The 21,646-nt window shown below is 42.2% G+C and overlaps 1 protein-coding gene across 1 annotated transcript; it reads right to left on the reverse strand.

Moving 5' to 3' along the window:
- Nucleotides 1-1,500: 1,500 nt before the first annotated feature.
- LOC147980653 (uncharacterized) lies at nt 1,501-4,868 on the reverse strand. The gene is made up of 2 exons (XM_087516932.1): nt 3,465-4,868; nt 1,501-3,144 (listed from the first exon to the last, which is right to left on the reverse strand). The coding sequence occupies exon 2, from the start codon at nt 3,058-3,060 to the stop codon at nt 2,035-2,037; it is 1,026 nt and encodes a 341-aa protein (XP_087373058.1). The 5' UTR covers nt 3,061-3,144; nt 3,465-4,868; the 3' UTR covers nt 1,501-2,034.
- Between the last annotated feature and the right edge of the window lie 16,778 nt (nt 4,869-21,646).

Here is a 21,646-nt window from a genome sequence, read left to right on the forward strand (position 1 = left end):
TATCAAGTTGAAGCTTTTTCACATAAGCATCGCAGCCCCAAACTTTAAGAAACGACAACTTGGGTTTCTTGCCAAACCATAGTTCATAAGGTGTCGTCTCAACAAACTTTGATGGTGCCCTATTTAACATGAATGCAGCTGTCTCTAAAGCATAACCCCAAAACAATAGCGGTAAATGATTGAGAGACATTCGGACACACCTTACGCTGTGGTGTTCCAGGTGCGTGAGTTGCGAAACTATTCCGCATTGTTTCAAATGAAGACCAAACTCATAACTCAAATATTCTCCTCCATGATCAGATCGTAGAAACTTTATTTTCTTGTTATGATGATTTTCCACTTCACTCTGAAATTCTTTGAACTTTTCAAATGTTTCAGACTTATGTTTCATCAAGTTGATATACCCATATCTACTCAAATCATCTGTGACGGTAAGAAAATAAGGATACCTGCCGCGAGCATCAACACTCATTGGACCACATACATCAGTATGTATTATTTCCAACAAGTCTGTTGCTTGCTCCATTGTTCCGGAGAACGGAGTCTTAGTCATCTTGCCCATGAGGCATGGTTCGCAAGCATCAAGTGATTCTAAAATTCCATCAGCATGGAGTTTCTTCACGCGCTTTACACCAATATAACCTAAATGGCAGTGCCACAAATAAGTTGCACTATCATTATTAAACCTATATCTTTTGGCTTCAATACTATGAACATGTGTATCACTACTATCAAGATTTAGTAAAAATACACCACTCATCATGGGTGCATGACCATAAAAGATATTATTCATATAAATAGAACAACCATTATTCTCTGATTTAAATGAATAACCATCTCGCATCAAACAAGATCCAAATATAATGTTCATGCTCAATGCTGGCACCAAATAACAATTATTTAGGTCTAAAACTAATCTCGAAGGTAGATGTAGAGGTAGTTCCCCCACACTTAAATCTTTGCTTTTCCTCAAGCAAAGGCATATGCCAAGAGAAAGAATGTGAACAGTGAGCTCAGTAAAGAATGTCCTGATAAAATAGATCTTCAAACAATGCATGCTTTCGACTTAGCTAGTGAAAATTAATGGTTAGGACTGCTTCAAAGCAATAGGATACTAGTAGGCTTGACCATTTTAAACTTTTACAATGATAACAGAAGATCAACTAGTTCAAATAATGACTGTGCCAAAAGGTTCCTAAAGAGAGCATGATCCAAAAAATAAAAAGAAAACTTGTGATCAGATCACTGATTGAATTTGAAGGTAGTAATGACAATATTTCATCGGTCTCACCAAAGGAACATACCATCGATCTAGAGAACATAGTATACACTTGGTTCGACAATTACATTTTTTAAATATAATTAACTCCTATCTGATCTAACTAGATTTCACAAGCCACCGATCCACGGAACATGACATGCTACTGTTAGGTAGATCAGATAATTATTCTTTATAGGATTTTTTTAAATGAACAACGCATAAGCACAAACAACAGGAATCCTCACTTCTCCATGTCTGGTTCACATGCTACTGATCCAGGGAACATAGCATGCTAATCCATAGTGGTTAGGTGATTGCTCTCAATGGGAACACACTTAGCACAAATTCATCATCTAAACATGGTGATCTAGGTGTATCATAGTAAATGCAGAAAATGATTAAGTTTTCTAGCGTACTAGGGATTTGAGCACTCAAAACTAATAGCTTCCACTACTTTCAGCAAAGCAAGCATTGTATAGATCACTAGTTTACAAGGCATTCAACACTTAGTTCACATATTCACATCAATCACCCTATGTCAAAGGTAAAATGCAGTGGACGATATTTAAGAAATGACTCAAGCAACCCAAATAACAATTCAATTCAGCAAGCATCAATGGATGTTGATTTCAAAATGGGTCATGAAACAGCTCACCAGGCTTTGATCATGTAGCACTCGCTCGATCACCTCTCCAACTGCAGCTCTTCTCCTTTGCTTCCTCATGGACGCTCCAGCTTCACTCTTCTTCATGTGTGCTCCTTGCTTCTCCTCGTCACCATGCTCTGAGTCCACCGGGGTCCCAAGGGATGTCACCTCGAACCTGGTCAGCATGTATTGATTCGTGCACAAGAAAAAACCTGAAAAGGCACTCAACAAAAGAGACAATGCAAGTGGTAGGGATAATATCCTCCAAGTCATCAATCGAGTATCCAATTACATAAGCATAGCTATAAAGCACATGTTTAGGATGGTAGAAACCAACAAGGTCAACACTAACATGAGGATGATGTTTATCATTAAGCTCAAGACTAGCATGGGAATGATATGTTTCATTAAGCATAGGACTAGCATAAGGAAAATAAGTGTCATCATCAGGAATGAGAGCAATACCACCAATAGTGTATGTATCATCATATCCAAGCAAATGAGTTTTCAAGTCAATCTTAAGTGATGGTATCATGTAATGCAAGGTAGTAGCAAGCAATTCATATGGGGGCGTGTCATTAAGAGGATTAGATAAAACTTCCACATCAGGCTCTTGTATGACAATAGGCAAATGAATCTCAGGTTCTTCATCTTCATCTACAACAAGTTCTTTTACTTCTTCAGGAGAGAAAGAAATTGGATCTTCAAGTTGATCACTTGGGCATTTAAGCTCTAGATCATCTTGTTCCTTGGCTTTGAGTACATCTTCAATCTGAGGTCTCTCTTCCTCTGGAATCTTGCTATCTTGCTCAGCTGAATGTGATGCTGTTGAAACCTCACACACCTCAAGGGATATCCCAGCAACACTCAGCTCAAGGAGGGAAGAGATAGTACTGCCAGCCTTGATGTTCTTCTCAATCTTCCTTACTTCTTTGACTAGCTCCTTCCCACTCTTGATCTTCTTCATTTCCTCTAGTATAACCTTCCTAATAGGATCATCCTCGGCACTCCAAGTGAACTTGAGACTCAAAAGTGTGAGCTTTTCTATGTCATCAAACTCATCTTGTGTGGGCACTTGCACATGAGATTGCACAACATGTGTTGGAGTTGTTGGTTGACCAAATGGAGGACCATTTAACTCCATTGGACACATCTCCTGGTGCTGCGGTATATGATTAGGAGGTGAATAAAACTATTGTGGTGCATGGTTGTGGCTCTCCTCTTCATACCTAAATCCCTGTATATGATAACTAGAGGCAAACGATGAGATCTTAGGGTTGTTGCTCCTACATGACATATTCTGGTTTTCAGGCCACCCATGTGTGTAATTGTTTTGGTATGAGCTATGTTGTTGAGCAAAGCTCATGCCAAAACAACCTGGAGGGTGAGAGTAACCATGCTGACATTCAGCAGGTGAATGGCCCTGAAATCCACAGATATGGCATGTAGGAGCAACATAAGGATGGCCTCTAGAATAAGGATCATAAGATCTAGGCCCATCCACAAAAACTACTTCTCGCTGTCGGGCTAAATTATCTAATTGATGGGAAATCTTACTTATGAGTTCTTGAATACTTTCCGTGTTGTTTGTAGTGTTGCTCGCATAAGCCTGATGATCTGAATAGTAAGCCATAACCGAGAAGATAGTTCTAACCTGCAAAAAGGAAAAGAAAACAAAGAGGGAATAAACTAGAACAAGGGTTAGGAGTTAGAAATATATCACATATATATGGCACAAACTAGAAAAAGAAGAAAAACCTAGTCTATAGCCTAGTAAGGTCACTCGACGCTAGTCTCCGGCAACGGCGCCAAAATGGTCAATTGTGAGAATAGTGGGGTTTTTACGCCAAAACTACGGATGTCGTGTTCTCCACAGGGACTAGGCGATCAGCGATGGTGCAAGACTAAATCTAGGTAACACAATTCAGATTATGAATGCCAGCAAATAAACCTAAACTAAACAAGGTTATACCCGAAGATCTTTCACAAATAAAATGCAAATAGCACACAGAGATTAAGATATTACTCATAGTCTTTTTGGTATTTTCATATTATTTTAGAAACTAAATATTGACACAGGACATCATCATGAACCAAAAGAATGTAGCAAGAGATGATAACAAATATAACTAGCAGATATACATAAGAAAAGGACATATCAAAGGTAATGGGACAAGGACAAAAATGTTTGACATCACAGATACTACAAACTGAACAAGTTTCTACAACAACCACATTACACAGGGAATTGACTCAACTAATTCTCACACAGGGAAGAAACAAGATTATGTACAGAACACAGTTGTTTCACATCACATACACATGTCACTAGTACATAGCTATCACGGAGGCTGAAAAATAAATGATAACAAAACTGACTACCACATAGAGCAATTTCAACATAAAATTCAGAACAAGTAAACTGAATGTAACAGACAACTACTTGACAAGTGAATCACACATATTGAAGTAGGGTAAAATAGTTTACAATCGAATGAGTTTCAACAATAAGTGTTCGCAGAAATTACACACACACACACACAAAGGGAGAAGTAGCAGCAATTTGGGTTTGGAGAAGAGCAGCAGCAGCGACGTTAGGGAAAGAAGAGCAGCAGCAGGTGAAGGACAACAGCAGCAAGGCAGAGAGAAGAAGAAGAAACGGTAGGGGTACAAAGAAGGAGCAGCAGCGAAGAAAGGAGGCAGCAGCGTGGGGGCTCGGAGACAACAGCACAGAGGAGGCAACAACAGCAAGGGGAATAAGAACAAGAGTAGCAGTAGGGTTAGGAGAAGAAGAAAGGTGGAGGGGCAGCAGGGAGATGGATGGGAGGCAGCGCGAGGTGGTGAGGCGGCGCTGGTGGCGGCGTTGATGGAGGCGCGGTGGTGGATCGGGCGCCGATGGTGGTGCTGGTGGATGGTGGCGAAGATGGCGCTGGTGATGGCATGGGTTGCGGTAGCGCGGGTGGAGGTTGAAGCTCTGTCAGACTTGCCCTCCAATACATAGTCCTATCAACATACAACTAACCCTAAGGTGTGATCCACGCGCGCGCTCATATGATGGGCACCGAAGGACAGAAACATAACCAAAAGCAAATTAAATCAATCATAGCAATTCATCAACCACCGATATGACAACGAAAATCTACTCAGACATCATAGGATGGCAACACATCATTGGATAATAATATGAAGCATAAAGCACCATGTTCAAGTAGAGGGTACAGAGGGTTGCGGGAGAGTGGACCGCTGTAGATAGAGGGGGGAAGGTGATGGAGATGTTGGTGAAGATGGCAGAGGTGTTGGTGAAGATCGCGATGATGATGATGGCCACAGCGGTGTTCTGGCGCCACCGGAGGAGAGGGGCCCCCTTCTTCCTATTCTTGCTTGACCTCCTCCCTAGATGGGAGAAGTGTTTCCCCTATGGTCCTTGGCCTCCATGGCATGGGAGGGGCGAGAGCCCCTCCGAGATTGGATCTATCTCTCTGTTTCTCTCTGGTTCTGCGTTCTTCGATTCTTCCCTTTCACCGTTTCTTATATATATGGAGATCCGTAACTCCGATTGGCCTGAAACCTTCGCCGTGATTTTTTTCCGAATATTAGCTTTCCTGCGGCAAAAGAAGAGCGCCAACCGCCTTACGGTGGGCTCACGAGGGTAGGGGGTGCGCCCTAAGGGGGGGGCGCCCCCCTGCCTCGTGACCACCTCGGGCACTGGTTCGCGTTGATTTTCCTTCCGAATTTTCCATATTTTCCAAAAATAAGCTCCGTCCGTTTTTATCCCGTTTGGACTCCGTTTGATATGCATATTCTGCGAAACCAAAAACATGCAACAGACAGGAACTGGCACTGGGCACTAGATCAATATGTTAGTCCCAAAAATAATATAAAAAGTTGCCAAAAAGTATATTAAAGTTGAATAATATTGGCATGGAACAATCAAAAATTATAGATACGACGGAGACATATCAGCATCCCCAAGCTTAATTCCTGCTCGTCCTTGAGTAGGTAAATGATAAAAAAGATAATTTTTGATGTGGAATGCTACCTAGCATAATCTTGATCATATGTCTAATCATGGCATGAATATTAAGACACGAGTGATTCAAAGCAATAATCTATCTTTTGACATAAAGACAATAATATTTCAAGCATAACAGCCAAGCAATTATGTCTTATTGAAATAACATAGCCAAAGAAAGCTCATCCCTACAAAATCATATAGTCTGGCTATGCTCCATCTTCACCACACAAAATATTTACATCATGCACAACCCCGATGACAAGCCAAGCAATTGTTTCATACTTTTGACGTTCTCAAACCTTTTCAACTTTCACGCAATACATGAGCGTGAGCCATGGACATAACACTTTAGGTGGAATAGAATATGATGGTGGGGGTTATGTGGAGAAGACAAAAAAGGAGAAAGTCTCGCATCAACTAGGTGTATCAACGGGATATGGAGATGCCCATTAATAGATATCAATGTGAGGAGTAGGGATTGCCATGCAACAGATGCACTAAGAGCTATAAGTGTATGAAAGCTCAAACTGGAAACTAAGTGGGTGTGCATCCAACTTGCTTGCTCATGAAGACCTCGGGCATTTGAGCAAGCCCATCATCGGAATATACAAGCCAAGTTCTATAATGAAAATTCCCACTAGTATATGAAAGTGATAACTCAAGAGACTCTCTATATGAAGAACATGGTGCTACTTTGAAGCACAAGTGTGGAAAAAGGATAGTAGCACTGCCCCTTCTCTCTTTTTCTCTCATTTTTTTCTCTTTTTTGGGCCTTCTCTTTTTTTTGGCCTTTCTCTTATATATATATATATATTTATTTTTTTTCGTTAGGAGTCTCATCCCGACTTGTGGGGGAATCATAGTCTCCATCATCCTTTCCTCACCGGGGCAATGTCCTAATAATGATGATCATCACACTTTTATTTACTTACAACTCAATATTACAACTCGATATCTAGAACAAAGATATGACTCTATATGAATGCCTCCGGCGGTGTACCGGGATGTGCAATGATCTAGCGTAGCAATGACATCAAAAAAAGGACAAGCCATGAAAACATCATGCTAGCTATCTTACGATCATGCAAAGCAATATGACAATGAATGCTCAAGTCATGTATATGATGACGATGAAAGTTGCATGGCAATATATCTCGAAATGGCTATGGAAATGCCATGATAGGTAGGTACGGTGGCTGTTTTGAGGAAGGTATATGGTGGGTTTATGGTACCGGCGAAAGTTGCGCGGTACTAGAGAGGCTAGCAATGGTGGAAGGGTGAGAGTGCGTATAATCCATGGAATCAACATTAGTCATAAAGAACTCACATACTTATTGCAAAAATCTATTAGTCATCGAAACAAAGTACTACGCGCATGCTCCTAGGGGGATAGATTGGTAGGAAAAGACCATCGCTCGTCCCCGACCGCCACTCATAAGGAAGACAATCAATAAACACCTCATGCTCCGACTTCGTTACATAACGGTTCACCATACGTGCATGCTACGGGAATCACAAACCTTAACACAAGTATTTCTACAATCCACAACTACCCACTAGCATGACTCTAATATCACCATCTTTATATCGCAAAACTATTGCAAGGAATCAAACATATCATATTCAGTGATCTACAAGTTTTATGTAGGATTTTATGACTAACCATGTGAATGACCAATTCCTGTCATCTCTCTAAACAGATATAAGTGAAGCAAGAGAGTTTAATTCTTTCTAAAAAAGATGTGCCCGTGCTCTAACAAATATAAGTGAAGAAAAAGAGCATTCTATAAAATGGCGGTTGTCTAAGTGAAGAGAAACATGCAATCCAAACTTCAAATGATATAAGTGAAGCACATGAAGCATTCTATAAAGCCATACTAAAAAGATATAAGTGAAGTGCAAAGAGAATTCTATAAATCAACCAAGGACTATCTCATACCAGGATGGTGCATAAAAAGAAAAATAAAAACCTAAATTCAAAAGACGCTCCAAGACTTGCACATATCGCATGAACGAAACGAATCCGAAAACATACCGATATTTGTTGAAGAAAGAGGGGATGCTGGGGTTGTTGAAGAAAGAGGGGATGCCTCCCCAGCATCCCCAAGCTTAGACGCTTGAGTCTCCTTGAATATTTACTTGGGGTGCCTCGGGCATCCCCAAGCTTGAGCTCTTGCCTCTCTTCCTTCTTCTCACATCGAGACCTTCTCAATCATCGAACACTTCATCCACACAAAACTTCAACAGAAAACTCGGTAAGATCCATTAGTATAATAAAGCAAATCACTACTCTAAGTACTGTTGCAAACCAATTCATATTTTGTTTTTGCATTGTGTCTACTGTATTATAACTTTTTCATGGCTTAATCCACTAATATAAATTGATAGTTTCATCAAAACAAGCAAACTATGCATCAAAAACAGAATCTGTCTAAAATAGAACAGTCTGTAATAATCTGAACATTCACCATACTTATGATACTTGAAAAATTCTGCCAAAATTAGGAAAAATAAAAAATTTGTAAAGAAATATAGTGCAGAAAGAATCAGAACCATTTGACGTTCCAGCTAAAAATGTAAAATCGTGCACTACAGCCAAAGTTTCTGTCCTGCACCGTACAAACCATCAAGCAAATGTAAACATCCTAAAGGCAAACCTTGGAACATTATTTTTATAATACAATGGAATTGTACAAGGGGATAATTTTTTTTTGAAAAGCTCCTGTAATCAAGATTCACAAAGTTGTCGTGAGCATGAACAAAGTTCAAGGAGCTCTCCCACTTCAACAGTGCTTGTCTTTCTCACTTTCACTTTCCTTTTTGAAAAGTTTTGGGTTCCCCTCTTTATTTTTGTTGTTTTTAAACTATATGAAAGCACTCAACAGAAATAAATGACTCTCTAAAACTTCCGGGTTGTCTCCCTGGCAGCGCTTTCTGTAAAGCCATTAAGCTAGGCATATAGTGCTCAAGTAGTGAATCCACCCGGATCCCAAGGAATGTCAAAGCCAATTTTAATTAACAATGATTTGTAATTTAGTAGTGAGCACAAAGCAACATATATCAAGCAATGACGAAGTCTAACTCTCTTCCTATGCACCGGCATGTCATAAAAGAACAATTCATGCACACCTAGTAAAGGCCAATGCATAGTATAAACAGTTTCTTGCAATTTTATCATGTTGGAAACATAGAGAGGTGGAGATATAGTTCCTCTCTCATAATAATTGCAAGTAGGAGCAGCAAGCACATGCATATTATATTTATCAAAATCATCATGTGCAACGGTAAAAGGTAACCCATCAATGTAATCCTTAATAAGTGCAAACTTCTCCGATATAGTATAATCGGGAGAATTCAAAAAGATAATAGGACTATCATGCGTGGGTGCAATAGCAACAATTTCATGTTTAACATAAGGAACTATAGTAAGTTCATCTCCATAAGCATAATTCATCTTGGCTTCTTGGCCACAAGCATAGCAAGCATCATCAAAAAGGGATATTTCAAAAGAATCGACGGGATCATAGCAATTATCATAATATTCATCCTTCGGTAAGCATGAAGGAGAATTAAACAATGTATGAGTTGAAGATTTACTCTCATTAGAAGATGGGCACAGGTGATCAATCCGCTCTTCCTCCTTTTGTTCTTCGCTCTCCTCCTCATCTTTTTCATCCAATGAGCTCACAGTGCCATCAATTTCTTCTTCCATAGACTCCTGCAAAATATTAATCTCTTCTTGGACAGCGGAGTATTCCTCAATATATTTTTTAACATAGGTATTAGAAGCATAATTATCATAGCAATATTTAAGTATAGAAAAAATTTCAGATTTGTGAAAAGTAGCATCATACTTTTCAATCAAAGAAGCAATTTCATAAGCACCCTCAAAAGCAACAAATTCTTCAATTTGTTGAACATCATAGTAACTATAAACACCTTTAGCATAAGATTATAAGATTCCATTATCAATAAACTCACATTGGTAGGGAAGGTGTTTCTTAGGGTTTTCAGAACAACAAGTAAAATCATATAATTCACATAAATTCCAAGCATAGCATTGCAAACGTTGAATTTGACTCCATAATAATTTCCCTTTTTCAGATATACGGTGTCGCACATAACAAGCATGCTCATCTAAAGATTTGCCCTCAACTAAGCTAGTTGGGGTTTCAGCACGAGCACATAGGGATCGAAGATGATCCAAGTAATAAGCTTCAATAGTGTGATAGATTTTGATTGGTTCTTCAACCATTGGTTTAGTAGGTACAACTATTTTTTTGGTATTTTGCGTTTCCTACCCATAACTGAAGATAGGAAACAACTAAGAACAGCAAATAAAAATTACTTAGTGATAAAGCAAACAAGCACACACAAGAATATTCACCCCACGCTATTGCTCCCCGGCAACGGCACCAGAAAAAGGTCTTGATAACCCACAAGTATAGGGGATCGCAATAGTTTTCGATAAGTAAGAGTGTCGAACCCAACGAGGAGCTAAAGGTAGAACAAATATTCCCTCAAGTTCTATCGACCACCGATACAACTCTACGCACGCTTGACGTTCGCTTTACCTAGAACAAAGTATGAAACTAGAAGTACTTTGTAGGTGTTGTTGGATAGGTTTGCAAGATAATAAAGAGTACATAAATAAAAAGTAGGGGCTGTTTAGATTAAGAAACAATAAAGTAAATATAGTGAGTGTGGAAAAGTGGTGGTAGGAGTTGCGAAATTGTCCCTTAAGCAATTGACTTGTTTACTAGACCGACAACAAGTATTATGTGGGAGAGGCCACTGCTAGCATGTCATCCCTTACTTGGAATTCTATGCACTTATGATTGGAACTATTAGCAAGCATCCGCAACTACTAATGTTCATTAAGGTAAAACCCAACCACAGTATTAAGATATATTGGTCCCCCTTCAATCCTGTATGCATCAATTTCTATGCTAGGTTGAAGCTTCTATCACTCTTGCCCTCCAATACATAGTCCTATCAACATACAACTAACCCTAAGGTGTGATCCACGCGCGCGCTCATATGATGGGCACCAAAGGACAGCAACATAACCATAAGAAAATTAAATCAATCATAGCAATTTATCAACCACCGATAGGACAACGAAAATCTACTCAGACATCATAGGATGGCAACACATCATTGGATAATAATATGAAGCATAAAGCACCATGTTCAAGTAGAGGGTACAACGGGTTGCGGGAGAGTGGACCGCTGTAGATAGACGGGGGAAGGTGATGGAGATGTTGGTGAAGATGGCGGAGGTGTTGGTGAAGATCGCGGTGATGATGATGATGGCCACGACGGCGTTCTGGCGCCACCGGAGGAGAGGGGGAGAGGGGCCCCCTTCTTCCTCTTCTTCCTTGACCTCCTCCCTATATGGGAGAAGGGTTTCCCCTCCGGTCCTTGGCCTCCATGGCATGGGAGGGGCGATAGCCCCTCCGAGATTGGATCTATCTCTCTGTTTCTCTCCGGTTCTGCGTTCTCCGATTCTTCCCTTTCACCGTTTCTTATATATATGGAGATCCGTAACTCCGATTGGCCTGAAACCTTCGTTGTGATTTTTTTCTGAATATTAGCTTTCTTGCGGCAAAAGAAGAGCGTCAACCGCCTTACGGTGGGCTCATGAGGGTAGGGGGCACGCCCTAAGGGGGGGCGCCCCCCTGCCTCGTGACCACCTCGGGCACTAGTTCGCGTTGATTTTCCTTCCAAATTTTCCATATTTTTCAAAAACAAGCTCCGTCCGTTTTTATCCCGTTTGGACTCCGTTTGATATGGATATTCTGCGAAACCAAAAACATGCATGTAAGTGCATCTAGTGCCACCCCTAGTTGGTTTTGGAGTATTGACGACAAACCTAGTTGAGGGACTAATGTGTTTGTGAGAATTGCAGGATAACACAGGTAGAAGTCCCTCATTGATTCGGTTTTACTACCAGAGATGACCCCTAAAAATGTATGAAGACATTGAAGCCAAAGGTGGTATATGAAGATATTCACATTGAAGACTATGACAAAAGAAGACACGTTATGAAGCCTATGGAGCTCGAAGACTTAGATCTTTCGTAGTTCTTTTTCTCTTGTGTTGAGTCATAGGAACCACCGTACTGTTAAGTGGGGTCCAGGAGAACCATTCAGAATGACTGAAGTGATGCCTAAACCAAAAAAAACCTATGTCTTCGAGTGAAGACAATGAGAGTGAATCTTGTCCAGAGCCGGACAAGTCAGCTTTGCTTGTGGCCCAAGTAAAGTTGCCATGAGAGTTTGAAATCTGACCGTTGAGACACGTGTCAGTTCCTTAGTGACCCAGGGTCATTTCGGACAAATCAGGTCGGGTTGCCAAGTGGCTATAAATAGCCCACCCCCTACAACCATAAACGGTTGGCTGCTCAGATTTCAGTGCACGGCTTTTGTCGTTTGAGAGCAACCCACCTCGAAGCCTTTGAGAGAAAATTCCTAGCGAGGAGAAAAAGCCCTAACTACCCAGAGCCAGAGAACATTGGGCATCACTTAAGTCTTCTTGTCTGTGCGATCTGAAGACTTATTACACTTGAGGACTGTGAATCCTCCAGACGGTTAGGCGTCGCGTTCAGAGCATCCAAGAGACATTGTGGATTGCCAGTGAACGAAGTTTGTGAAGGTTTGGGAGTCTACCTTGAAGACTTACCAGAGTGATTGGGCGAGGACTATGTGACCTTAGCTCAAGGAGAATACGGTGAGGACTTGGTGTCCTGAGCTGCGTGTTCAGGACTGGGTGTCTGGGACTCTGTATCCTAAGGTTTAAATACCTAGCCGCTCCAACCAGACGTACAGTTGTCACAGCAACTGGAACTGGTCCAACACATCATTGTCTTCAACAAGTCACTGGTTTCATCTTCACTTCTTTTTCTTACTGTTACTCATTGTGAAGCCATTGCATGCTTGCTCTATCTTTTGTCTTCACAACGTGAATGTATAATCTGTTTGGCTTCATAACTTCTTCCTACCTGATCCTTATTACACTGCAGCTGTTTGTCATTGTGCTTTCACTCTATTGAATACTTGACCATGGCTGGCCTAGTGTTATCTAACTTCCGCTGCATAGTAATAGGCATAATCTTTGCTGTTTGTCTTCATAACTCCCACGTTTTGAAGACTTTCATAAAAATCGCCTATTCACCCCCCTCTAGTCGATATAACGCACTTTCAATTGGTATCAGAGCCAGGTGCTCCCTTGTTCTGTGTGATTCGGTTTAACCACCCGGAGTTTTAGCTATGTCGACTGCAGGGATAATCAAAGTCTCCGTTGCGTGCCCCGTCTTCGATGGAACTGAATATCCCTACTGGAAGAATAAGATGCGCATGCATCTTGAAGCCATTGACGTCGACCTATGGTATGTCGTCGAGAACGGTGTTCCCAAGGCTGGAGAAGGTGTCACTGCTGCTGATGTCAAGAAGTTCACTCAACTGGACTCCACTACCAAAAATATCATCTGTGGTCATCTGATAAAAGGACAGTATGGCCGTGTGAGTGCCTTGAAGACATCCAAGCTGGTCTGGGACTGGCTCTCCAAGGTCAATGAAGGCATCTCAACCCAGAGAGATCAAAGAATCAGTGTTCTTCGCAACCTCTTCAACCGCTTCAAGCGAAATGACAATGAGAATGTCCAACACACATTTGACCGGCTCACTGACATCACAAATGAGCTTCAAGCCCTCGGCGCCACTGAGATCACCAAACATGAAATCGTCAAGACGCTGCTGAGATCACTTGATAGTTCGTTTGACATCGTAGCCCTGATGATTCAAGAACGTCATGATTTCAAGACACTCGATCCGTCTGACATACTTGAGAGGCTCAACACACATGAGTTTCAGCTTTCTGAGAAAAGAGATATCTACGGTCCAAACTATGGGCGAACTCGTGCCTTGAAGGCAAAAGCTGTTTCCTCATCTGAAGAAGAATCTGACAGCAGTTCTGATGATCCTGAAGACATTGGAAGGGAACTTGCAATGCTAGTGAAGAAATTCCAAAAACTCACCAAGAAGAAAGGCTTCAGAAAATCTTCACGATCAAGCTCAAGGAATGATGAAGCTTCTGCTCATGACTACAAGAAGAAAACATGTCACAAGTGCAAGAAAACTGGACACTTCATCTCTGAGTGTCCACAGTGGGACAATGAGAACAGAAGGAAGAAGAAGAGCAAGGAATATGATTCTGACGACAAGAAGAAGAAGAAATACTCAAAGTCTTCTTCCAAGTCTTCCTCAAAGTCTTCATCACACAAGAAGAGCTCATCTGGCAAGGCATGTGCATTTGTTGGCAAGGAAATGGATTCAGAGGACGAGTCCGCTTATGAGGAGGCAGAGGTGGAATCTGAGGAGGAGTCTGATTCTGGCATTGCGAGTCTGGCTACAGCATACGTCGCCAAGTCCATCTTCAACACTGAAGACAATGACTTCATCACCGACACTGATGCAAATGACAAGAACGACTCCACTCCTACCTACTGCTTCATGGCACGCGGAGCCAAGGTAAACACACGCACTACTCGCTATCAAACATCTAGTGACGATGACTCTGACTGTGATTCAAAACCCAGCTACAAAACACTTGCTAAAATTGCAACTGAACAACAGAAAGCTATGGAACATATTCAAAAACTGTTAGACAGAAGCGATGATCTGTTAGGTGCTGAAATGACTCGATCTGAATCCTTAATTGAATACATAAAAAATCTTCATGTTAAGTATCAGGAACTTGAAGATCGTCTTGATACTCTCTCAACAACTCATGAAAAGCTTTCCTATGATTATCTTCAAAGGAAGCAAGAACTTGAGAAATTGAGAGTGGCTCATGAAGATCTTCAAAAGGAAAACGAGTCACTTCACGCCGAATAGATCAGTTCCGCTCAGGAAGGATTTGAACCACCATGTCTTAAATGCATTGAGCGTGATAATGCTACTTCTGTTGCTGAATGTTCCACTGCTAATGATGTTGCAATATCTTCAACTGTTGATGTGGTAACTAACCCCTCTGCTGAGGATACCACTGCTATTGCTGATGAGAATGCTAGGTTGAAGACATTGCTTGAAACAGGGATGTACAAAAGTCTTAAAGGACATCAGACATTATGTGATGTCCTCAAGAAGCAGATTCTGAACCGAAACCCTAGGAAAGAGGGTGTTGGGTTCGTAAGGAAAATAAATGCAGATGGCTCTTACTGGAGACCTGAGCAGTACCCCAAAACCACATGGGTTGCTGCAAAGGAACTTTCAGCAGATCCATCCAATTTATCTGGCTTCACTTGTGCTAACCCCATTATCATTGATGAATCCTTTGATGTAAACTATAAACTGTTTAAGAATCAGAATGGTGAAGTGTTTGCCAGGTACATTGGTACTAATTGCAGGAATGGACCGCCTATGAAGAAGATCTAGGCTCCGAAAAAGTGTCTGGAAAATCTTCCTGTGAATGTCTTCATGACACCTCACTTGAAGAAGACAAACCTCAGACCAAAGGCTTCATACGGTCCAAAGGCTTCATACAAACAGAGGACTCACCTGAGTCACACTAACGCAAATGTTTTGCAGGGAAACCATACTCAGGCATATGAATATGAGAGCGGTTCATCGAACCGTCATGTTCATATGACCAAAAATTATTCTGCTTATTCCTATGAGTATTATTGTCCACCTGCAAGACTGTTTGCTAAGGCTTCAAAGCCAAAATTCTCAGATGCTGCACTTAGACTTATTGCTTCTAAGCCACCCTTGAAGATGTGGGTGGTTAAGAAAGCTTAACTCTCTTTTGCAGGGAAAGGTCTCCAGCAGAAAAACAAAATCTTCTGACGCTATTGCTGGGGACCTTAAAAATCTTGTAGGGCGCAAGATAAAATGCCCGAATGGCATCATTATGTACTTCGTTCCTGAATCGCATGCTACTCTCCCTATTAGTCCTAATCTGGATCTAAGTTTCCATAACCCACTGGTTCGTCAAATGTTTTTGCTTCACAATTCTCTTCGTGAAGCCTATCCCCCTAACTGCACTGTAGGGTACGACACCAGCGTCTTCAAAGTCTTCAGAATGGATTATTGACAGTGGGTGTACAAATCACATGACTGGCAAAAGAAGCCTTCTTATGGACTCAACCTTACGTCCATCCGACAAGAGCCACATCACATTTGCTGACACTGGTAAAAGTAAGGTATTGGGTCTAGGTAGAGTTGCAATCTCAAAGGATCAACACATGGATAAAGTCATGCTTGTTGAATCCCTTGGCTTCAACTTTGTCTGTCTCAATGCTTTGCGATTTGAACATGATCGTAATGTTTGGAAAATATCGTTGCCTAGTACTAATGGAATCTGACAAGTCTCTAGTGTTTGAAGGGTATCGAAAAGATGATCTGTACGTGGTAGATTTCTCAGCAGGGCCACAACTTGCAGTATGTCTTCTTGCAAAAGCTTTAGCATGCTGGCTTTGGCATCGGAGGCTTGGGCATGCTAGCATGAGGAACCTCCACACCCTTGCGAAGAAGAAGCATGTCATAGGCATCGAGGGCGTCAAGTTCAAGAAAGATCACTTATGCGGTGCCTGTGAAGCAGGGAAGATGACAAGGGCAAAACATCCTTCAAAGACAATCATGACTACTACTCAACCCTTCGAACTACTCCACATGGATCTTTTCGGCCCCACTCACTACTCAACTTTTACTACTACTGCCTACCTCTATGGCTTCGTCATTGTTGATGATTACTCTAGATATACTTGGGTGCACATAATCCTTTACAAGAATGAAGTGCAGGATGTCTTCAAACGCTTCGCCAATCGTGCTATGAACAATTTTGGCGCCAAGATAAAACACATCAGAAGTGACAATGGCACTGAATTCAAGAACACTGGCCTTGATACATATCTTGATACCTTGGGCATCACACATGAATTCTCAGCTCCGTACACGCCACAGCAGAATGGCGTCGTCGAACGCAAAAAACAGAACACTCATTGAGATGGCCAGAACAATGCTAGATGAATACAAGATTCCAAGAAAATTCTGGACTGAAGCCATTGACACTGCATGCCATAGAATCAATCGTGTTTATCTTCACAAGCTTCTGAACAAGACATCTTATGAACTCCTAACTGGCAAGAAGCCAAATGTCAGTTACTTCAGAGTATTTGGCGCAAGGTGCTGGATCAAGGACCCACACCACACCTCAAAGTTTGCACCAAAAGCACATGAGGGCTTTATGCTTGGATATGGAAAGGATTCGCACTCCTACAGAGTCTTCAATCTCTTTCATTACAAAGTGGTTGAAACAGTGGATGTGCGGTTCGATGAGACAAATGGTTCACAAAGAGAGCAACTGCCAAATGTGCTAGATGAGATTCCAGCTAGTGAATCAATCAAGCTAATGGGAACTGGAGAGATTATACCTTCTGAAGCTCATCCTGAAGAAGAACTTATCATCTCAGCACCTGATCAACATGAAGACAATGCTCAGCCTGAAGACATTCCTCCCAACAACACCACAGATCAGCAAGAGCAAAGTCTTCGCCCTGTACATCCTCGTGTTGCCAATGAAGTGCAGATTGACAGAATAATTGACAGCATCAATGCACCTGGTCCACTCACTCGTTCAAGGGCAACTCAGCTAGCAAATTTCTATGGGCACTTCGCATTCGTCTCAATATCAGAACCCAAGAAAGTTGAAGAAGCCTTCATGGAACCTTTATGGATTCAAGCTATGCAAGAAGAGCTTCAACAGTCTGAGCTGAATAATGTATGGGAACTGGTTAAGCGTCCTGATCCACGGAAGCACAACATAATAGGCACCAAATGGATATACCGCAAGAAACAAGATGAGCATGGTCAAGTTGTCAGAAACAAAGCTCGTCTCGTTGCTCAAGGATATACTCAAGTGGAAGGCATTGACTTCGATGAAACATTTGCTCCCGTGGCTAGGCTTGAAGCCATACGCATTCTGCTGGCTTATGCAAATCATCATAACATACTTCTATATCAAATGGATGTGAAAAGTGCCTTTCTCAATGGCAAGATTGAAGAAGAAGTGTATGTTGCACAACCGCCTGGCTTTGAAAATCCAAAACAAGCTCAACAAGGCACTGTATGGCCTCAAACAAGCCCCTAGGGCCTGGTATGACACACTCAAATACTTCCTGAAGAGCAAAGGTTTCATACCTGGTTCCCTGGATCCCACTCTTTTCACGAAGACATATGATGGTGAATGTTTGTGTGCCAAATATATGTGGATGACATTATCTTTGGCTGCACCAATCAAAAGTACAGTGAAGAGTTTGGATATATGATGCAAGAGTAATATCAGATGTCCATGATGGGGGAGCTGAAGTTCTTCCTTGGTCTTCAAATACGACAACAACGCAATGGCATCTTCATATCTCAAGAGAAGTATCTCAAAGATTGCCTGAAGAAGTTCGGTATGCAAGACTGCAAAGGCTTCACAACACCAATGCCAGCCAAACATCATCTAGGTCCTGACGACAATGGTAAAGAGTTCGATCAAAAGGTATACCGCTCCATGATTGGTTCTTTGCTTTATTTATGTGCATCTAGGCCAGATATTATGCTTAGTGTTTGCATGTGTGCTCGATTTCAAGCGGCACCAAAGGAGTCGCATCACTTAGCTGTGAAGCGAATTCTTCGATATTTGGCTCACACCCCAACTCTAGGATTATGGTATCCAAAGGGCTCAGAGTTTGATTTGGTTGGATTTTCGGATGCTGATTATGCTGGTGACAAAGTTGATCGCAAGTCTACATCAGGCACATGTCACTTTCTGGGACGATCACTTGTATGTTGGTCTTCAAAGAAGCAGAACTGTGTATCTCTCTCCACTGCTGAATCTGAATACATTGCTGCTGGATCTTGCTGTGCTCAGCTTCTGTGGATGAAGCAAACACTCAAGGACTATGGTATTCCTCTGAAGCAAGTCCCACTTTACTGCGACAACGAAAGCGCCATTAAGATTGCGAACAACCCAGTTCAGCACTCGAAGACAAAGCACATTGAAATTCGTCATCACCTTCTCAGAGATCATGTTGTGAAGGAAGACATTGATATCATACACGTCAACACTGAAGAACAATTGGCAGATATCTTCACCAAGCCCTTGGATGAGAAGAGGTTTTGCAAGTTACGGTGTGAGCTAAATATCCTGGAATCCTCAAATGTCCTGTGATCAGGCACACATCCTAACCCTTATGCATATTGATGACTTAGATGTGCAACACACGAAGTGAAGTATATCTTCAAATCAATGAAGATATACATTCTAAATGTGAATACATTAATGTGGAATTTGACTTCGGAGCGCCACGATAATTGTGTGCCGTGTCTGGGTCTAATACTTCCTATACGGTGGGTAACGCCACCACCAAACGTTCTATTTTAAAGTGTTTCACTCATGGTGTTACCTTGCAATGTCTTCACAGTTGATTTGGCTTCGAAACTCAACACATTTTCATGATTATCTTCACTATGTTGACTACAGATATATATATATATGCTAGTGTTCTGTCCTCTACAACATTCACTTATAGCTATGTCTTCTTAGTTGAATCTTTTGAACTAAGTGAATGTGATCGGACCCTAACCTCTCTTTGCTTTCTATCTCAAACCCGATCTCTCCAAGTCATATGCATTCTATTGAAACTGTCGAATGTCTTCACTGCGTCCTTGTCAGCTGAAGGTATAGAGACAACCATAAAGTCCGCTTTAAATGCCCATTCCTCCACATAAAATTCGGAGAAGCAGGAACGACCGCCCGACAATCCAGGCGTGCGTGGGACGTGGCACAGACCCAAAACTTCCGCAAACTGGCCACGCGTTCCTCAGATGCGAATCGCCAGGGGCACCTATGTAATAGCACAGTGCCGCCCTTGTGCCTATAAATTCACACTTACCGCGGTCATTATCTCCTTCTTCCACCCTCGCATGAACCCTAGCGCCACTGCTAGCCCTCGACGACGCCGGCTACGAAGCGCTTCGCTGCCGCAACTTCTCCGACGCCGTCTTCACGCTGATCGCGGACATCGTCCTCTCCGCCGTCGCCGTAGGTGTCTTTCATCGCCAAGTTAGGGCACGGAGGAATGAACTGCTCGGCATCATCTCTCACTTCCGTCTAGGAGTTCCAAGTGTGGTAAATAAAACTTCTTTTTACAGCCCCTTTGATCTCATGGTTCTGTCACTTTCTACCATAAGAAGTTTATCTTCACACGAGTTAGATCTTTCAATCTGCATCTCATAACATGCCTAGTATATTCACTTGTGCTTCATGAAGTAGTTAGATTCCTTACTTGTACTGATCTGTGGGTTCGTACAAATCTGGAACCAACTTCTTCTCTATGAGTGAATGTCTTCGCACGATGAGGTCAATGTCTTCTAAACTGATTAATCTTCAAAACCTTCTGAGAATGCTTATGACCTCTTCCCCTTCCCTCGCACCTTAATGCTGTCACAGGTACATGTCCGTGGGAGAATCCTTCGGTTCTCATAGTCTGCATTCATTTGCAGAATTCCTACAGCAACACATAAACTCTCCTGAAGCCAGTTCCTGTTGGTCCAGCAAAAGAAAGCCTTTGAAGCCTTTGAAAGTTTTGAAGCCTTTCAAGTTAAAGTTTATGGCTTCAGAAGCAGCAGCAAGGAAAGGGGGCAGACAGCGACGCGAAGGAACTTCCAAAGATCTGCCTGAAGACCTGGCAGAAATGTATAAAACAGATCCAGAAGAGAGTTATGGGCAGCGCAAGACCCGAATCCAATGGATTCGACGCTATTGGGCAGAACAATGGTTCAAATACCGCTTCGTCACCCAGGAGTATGCTGAGAAAAGTGCCATCAAGAGACCATGGGGGGACGTCCTTTACAAGAATCTCATACCTAGAACCAGAGATGAAGCCATTGCTCAAGGCTTCTACCCATGCATGGTCCGAGGACCACAGCCTGATGATGCACATCCGTCGTCACTACTCTGGTGTCGTGACGACAATCTGTTCAAGCGCAACTTCCAGTTTGCCCAACAATCAGCGAAGCAGAACAAGAAGAAATTTGGGTTAGACTTCAACCCTGGTCCCTCCGCACCAAGGGCAGATGGCACACACGACGCAGAACCCAATATCATCGGTCCATTTGCCAACCTTGAAGGCCTCATCACCCACATCTTAGTCCAAGGGACTGCCGTGAATGACCCTCCAGCTGACTCTGAGTCTGATGAAGCTCCTGCTGTACCGAAGCCGAAGCAGTCGAAGAAGCCAAAAGCTTCAAAGCCAGCCCCTTCATCAAAAATCTCAAGGGCGAAGCCATTGGCAACTGCACCTCCTGAAGACAGTGTGCAGTCTGAAGACGTATCCCGCGTCTCCAAGCCCCAGAAGGCCAAGGTGCCTCAGCCACTCACCGGCAAAGAGCTCACAGCTGCTGCCATTCTGCGCAGCGAAGCCATTGATCTGTCAAGTGATGAAGATCTTGGAGATGACGCTCTAGAGCAGCTCATCAAGAGCAAAGAAGAAGCTGAGATCTTCAACAATTTGCCGTTCTTTGATGTCGCCATCATCCACAACTTCATTGACGAATGGTTTGCCACACCGAACATAAGCTTCGAAGATCTGCAGCTGCCTGTTGGCCTCAGCGTTGCCTTCCAAGGCGCAATTGCTTCAGAACTTGCCATTGCCCAGCGCATTGTTGAACTGAAG

Source organism: Triticum urartu, chromosome 3A (genome assembly GCF_056163025.1).
Source record: "Triticum urartu cultivar PI428250 chromosome 3A, HENAU_Tu73, whole genome shotgun sequence".
In the NCBI taxonomy this organism is placed as follows: domain Eukaryota; kingdom Viridiplantae; phylum Streptophyta; class Magnoliopsida; order Poales; family Poaceae; genus Triticum; species Triticum urartu.

Bases quoted from the DNA above. Each gene is read 5' to 3' on its own strand.
- LOC147980653 (XM_087516932.1), bottom strand. From the start codon at position 3,060: ATGTGTCCAATGGAGTTAAATGGTCCTCCATTTGGTCAACCAACAACT.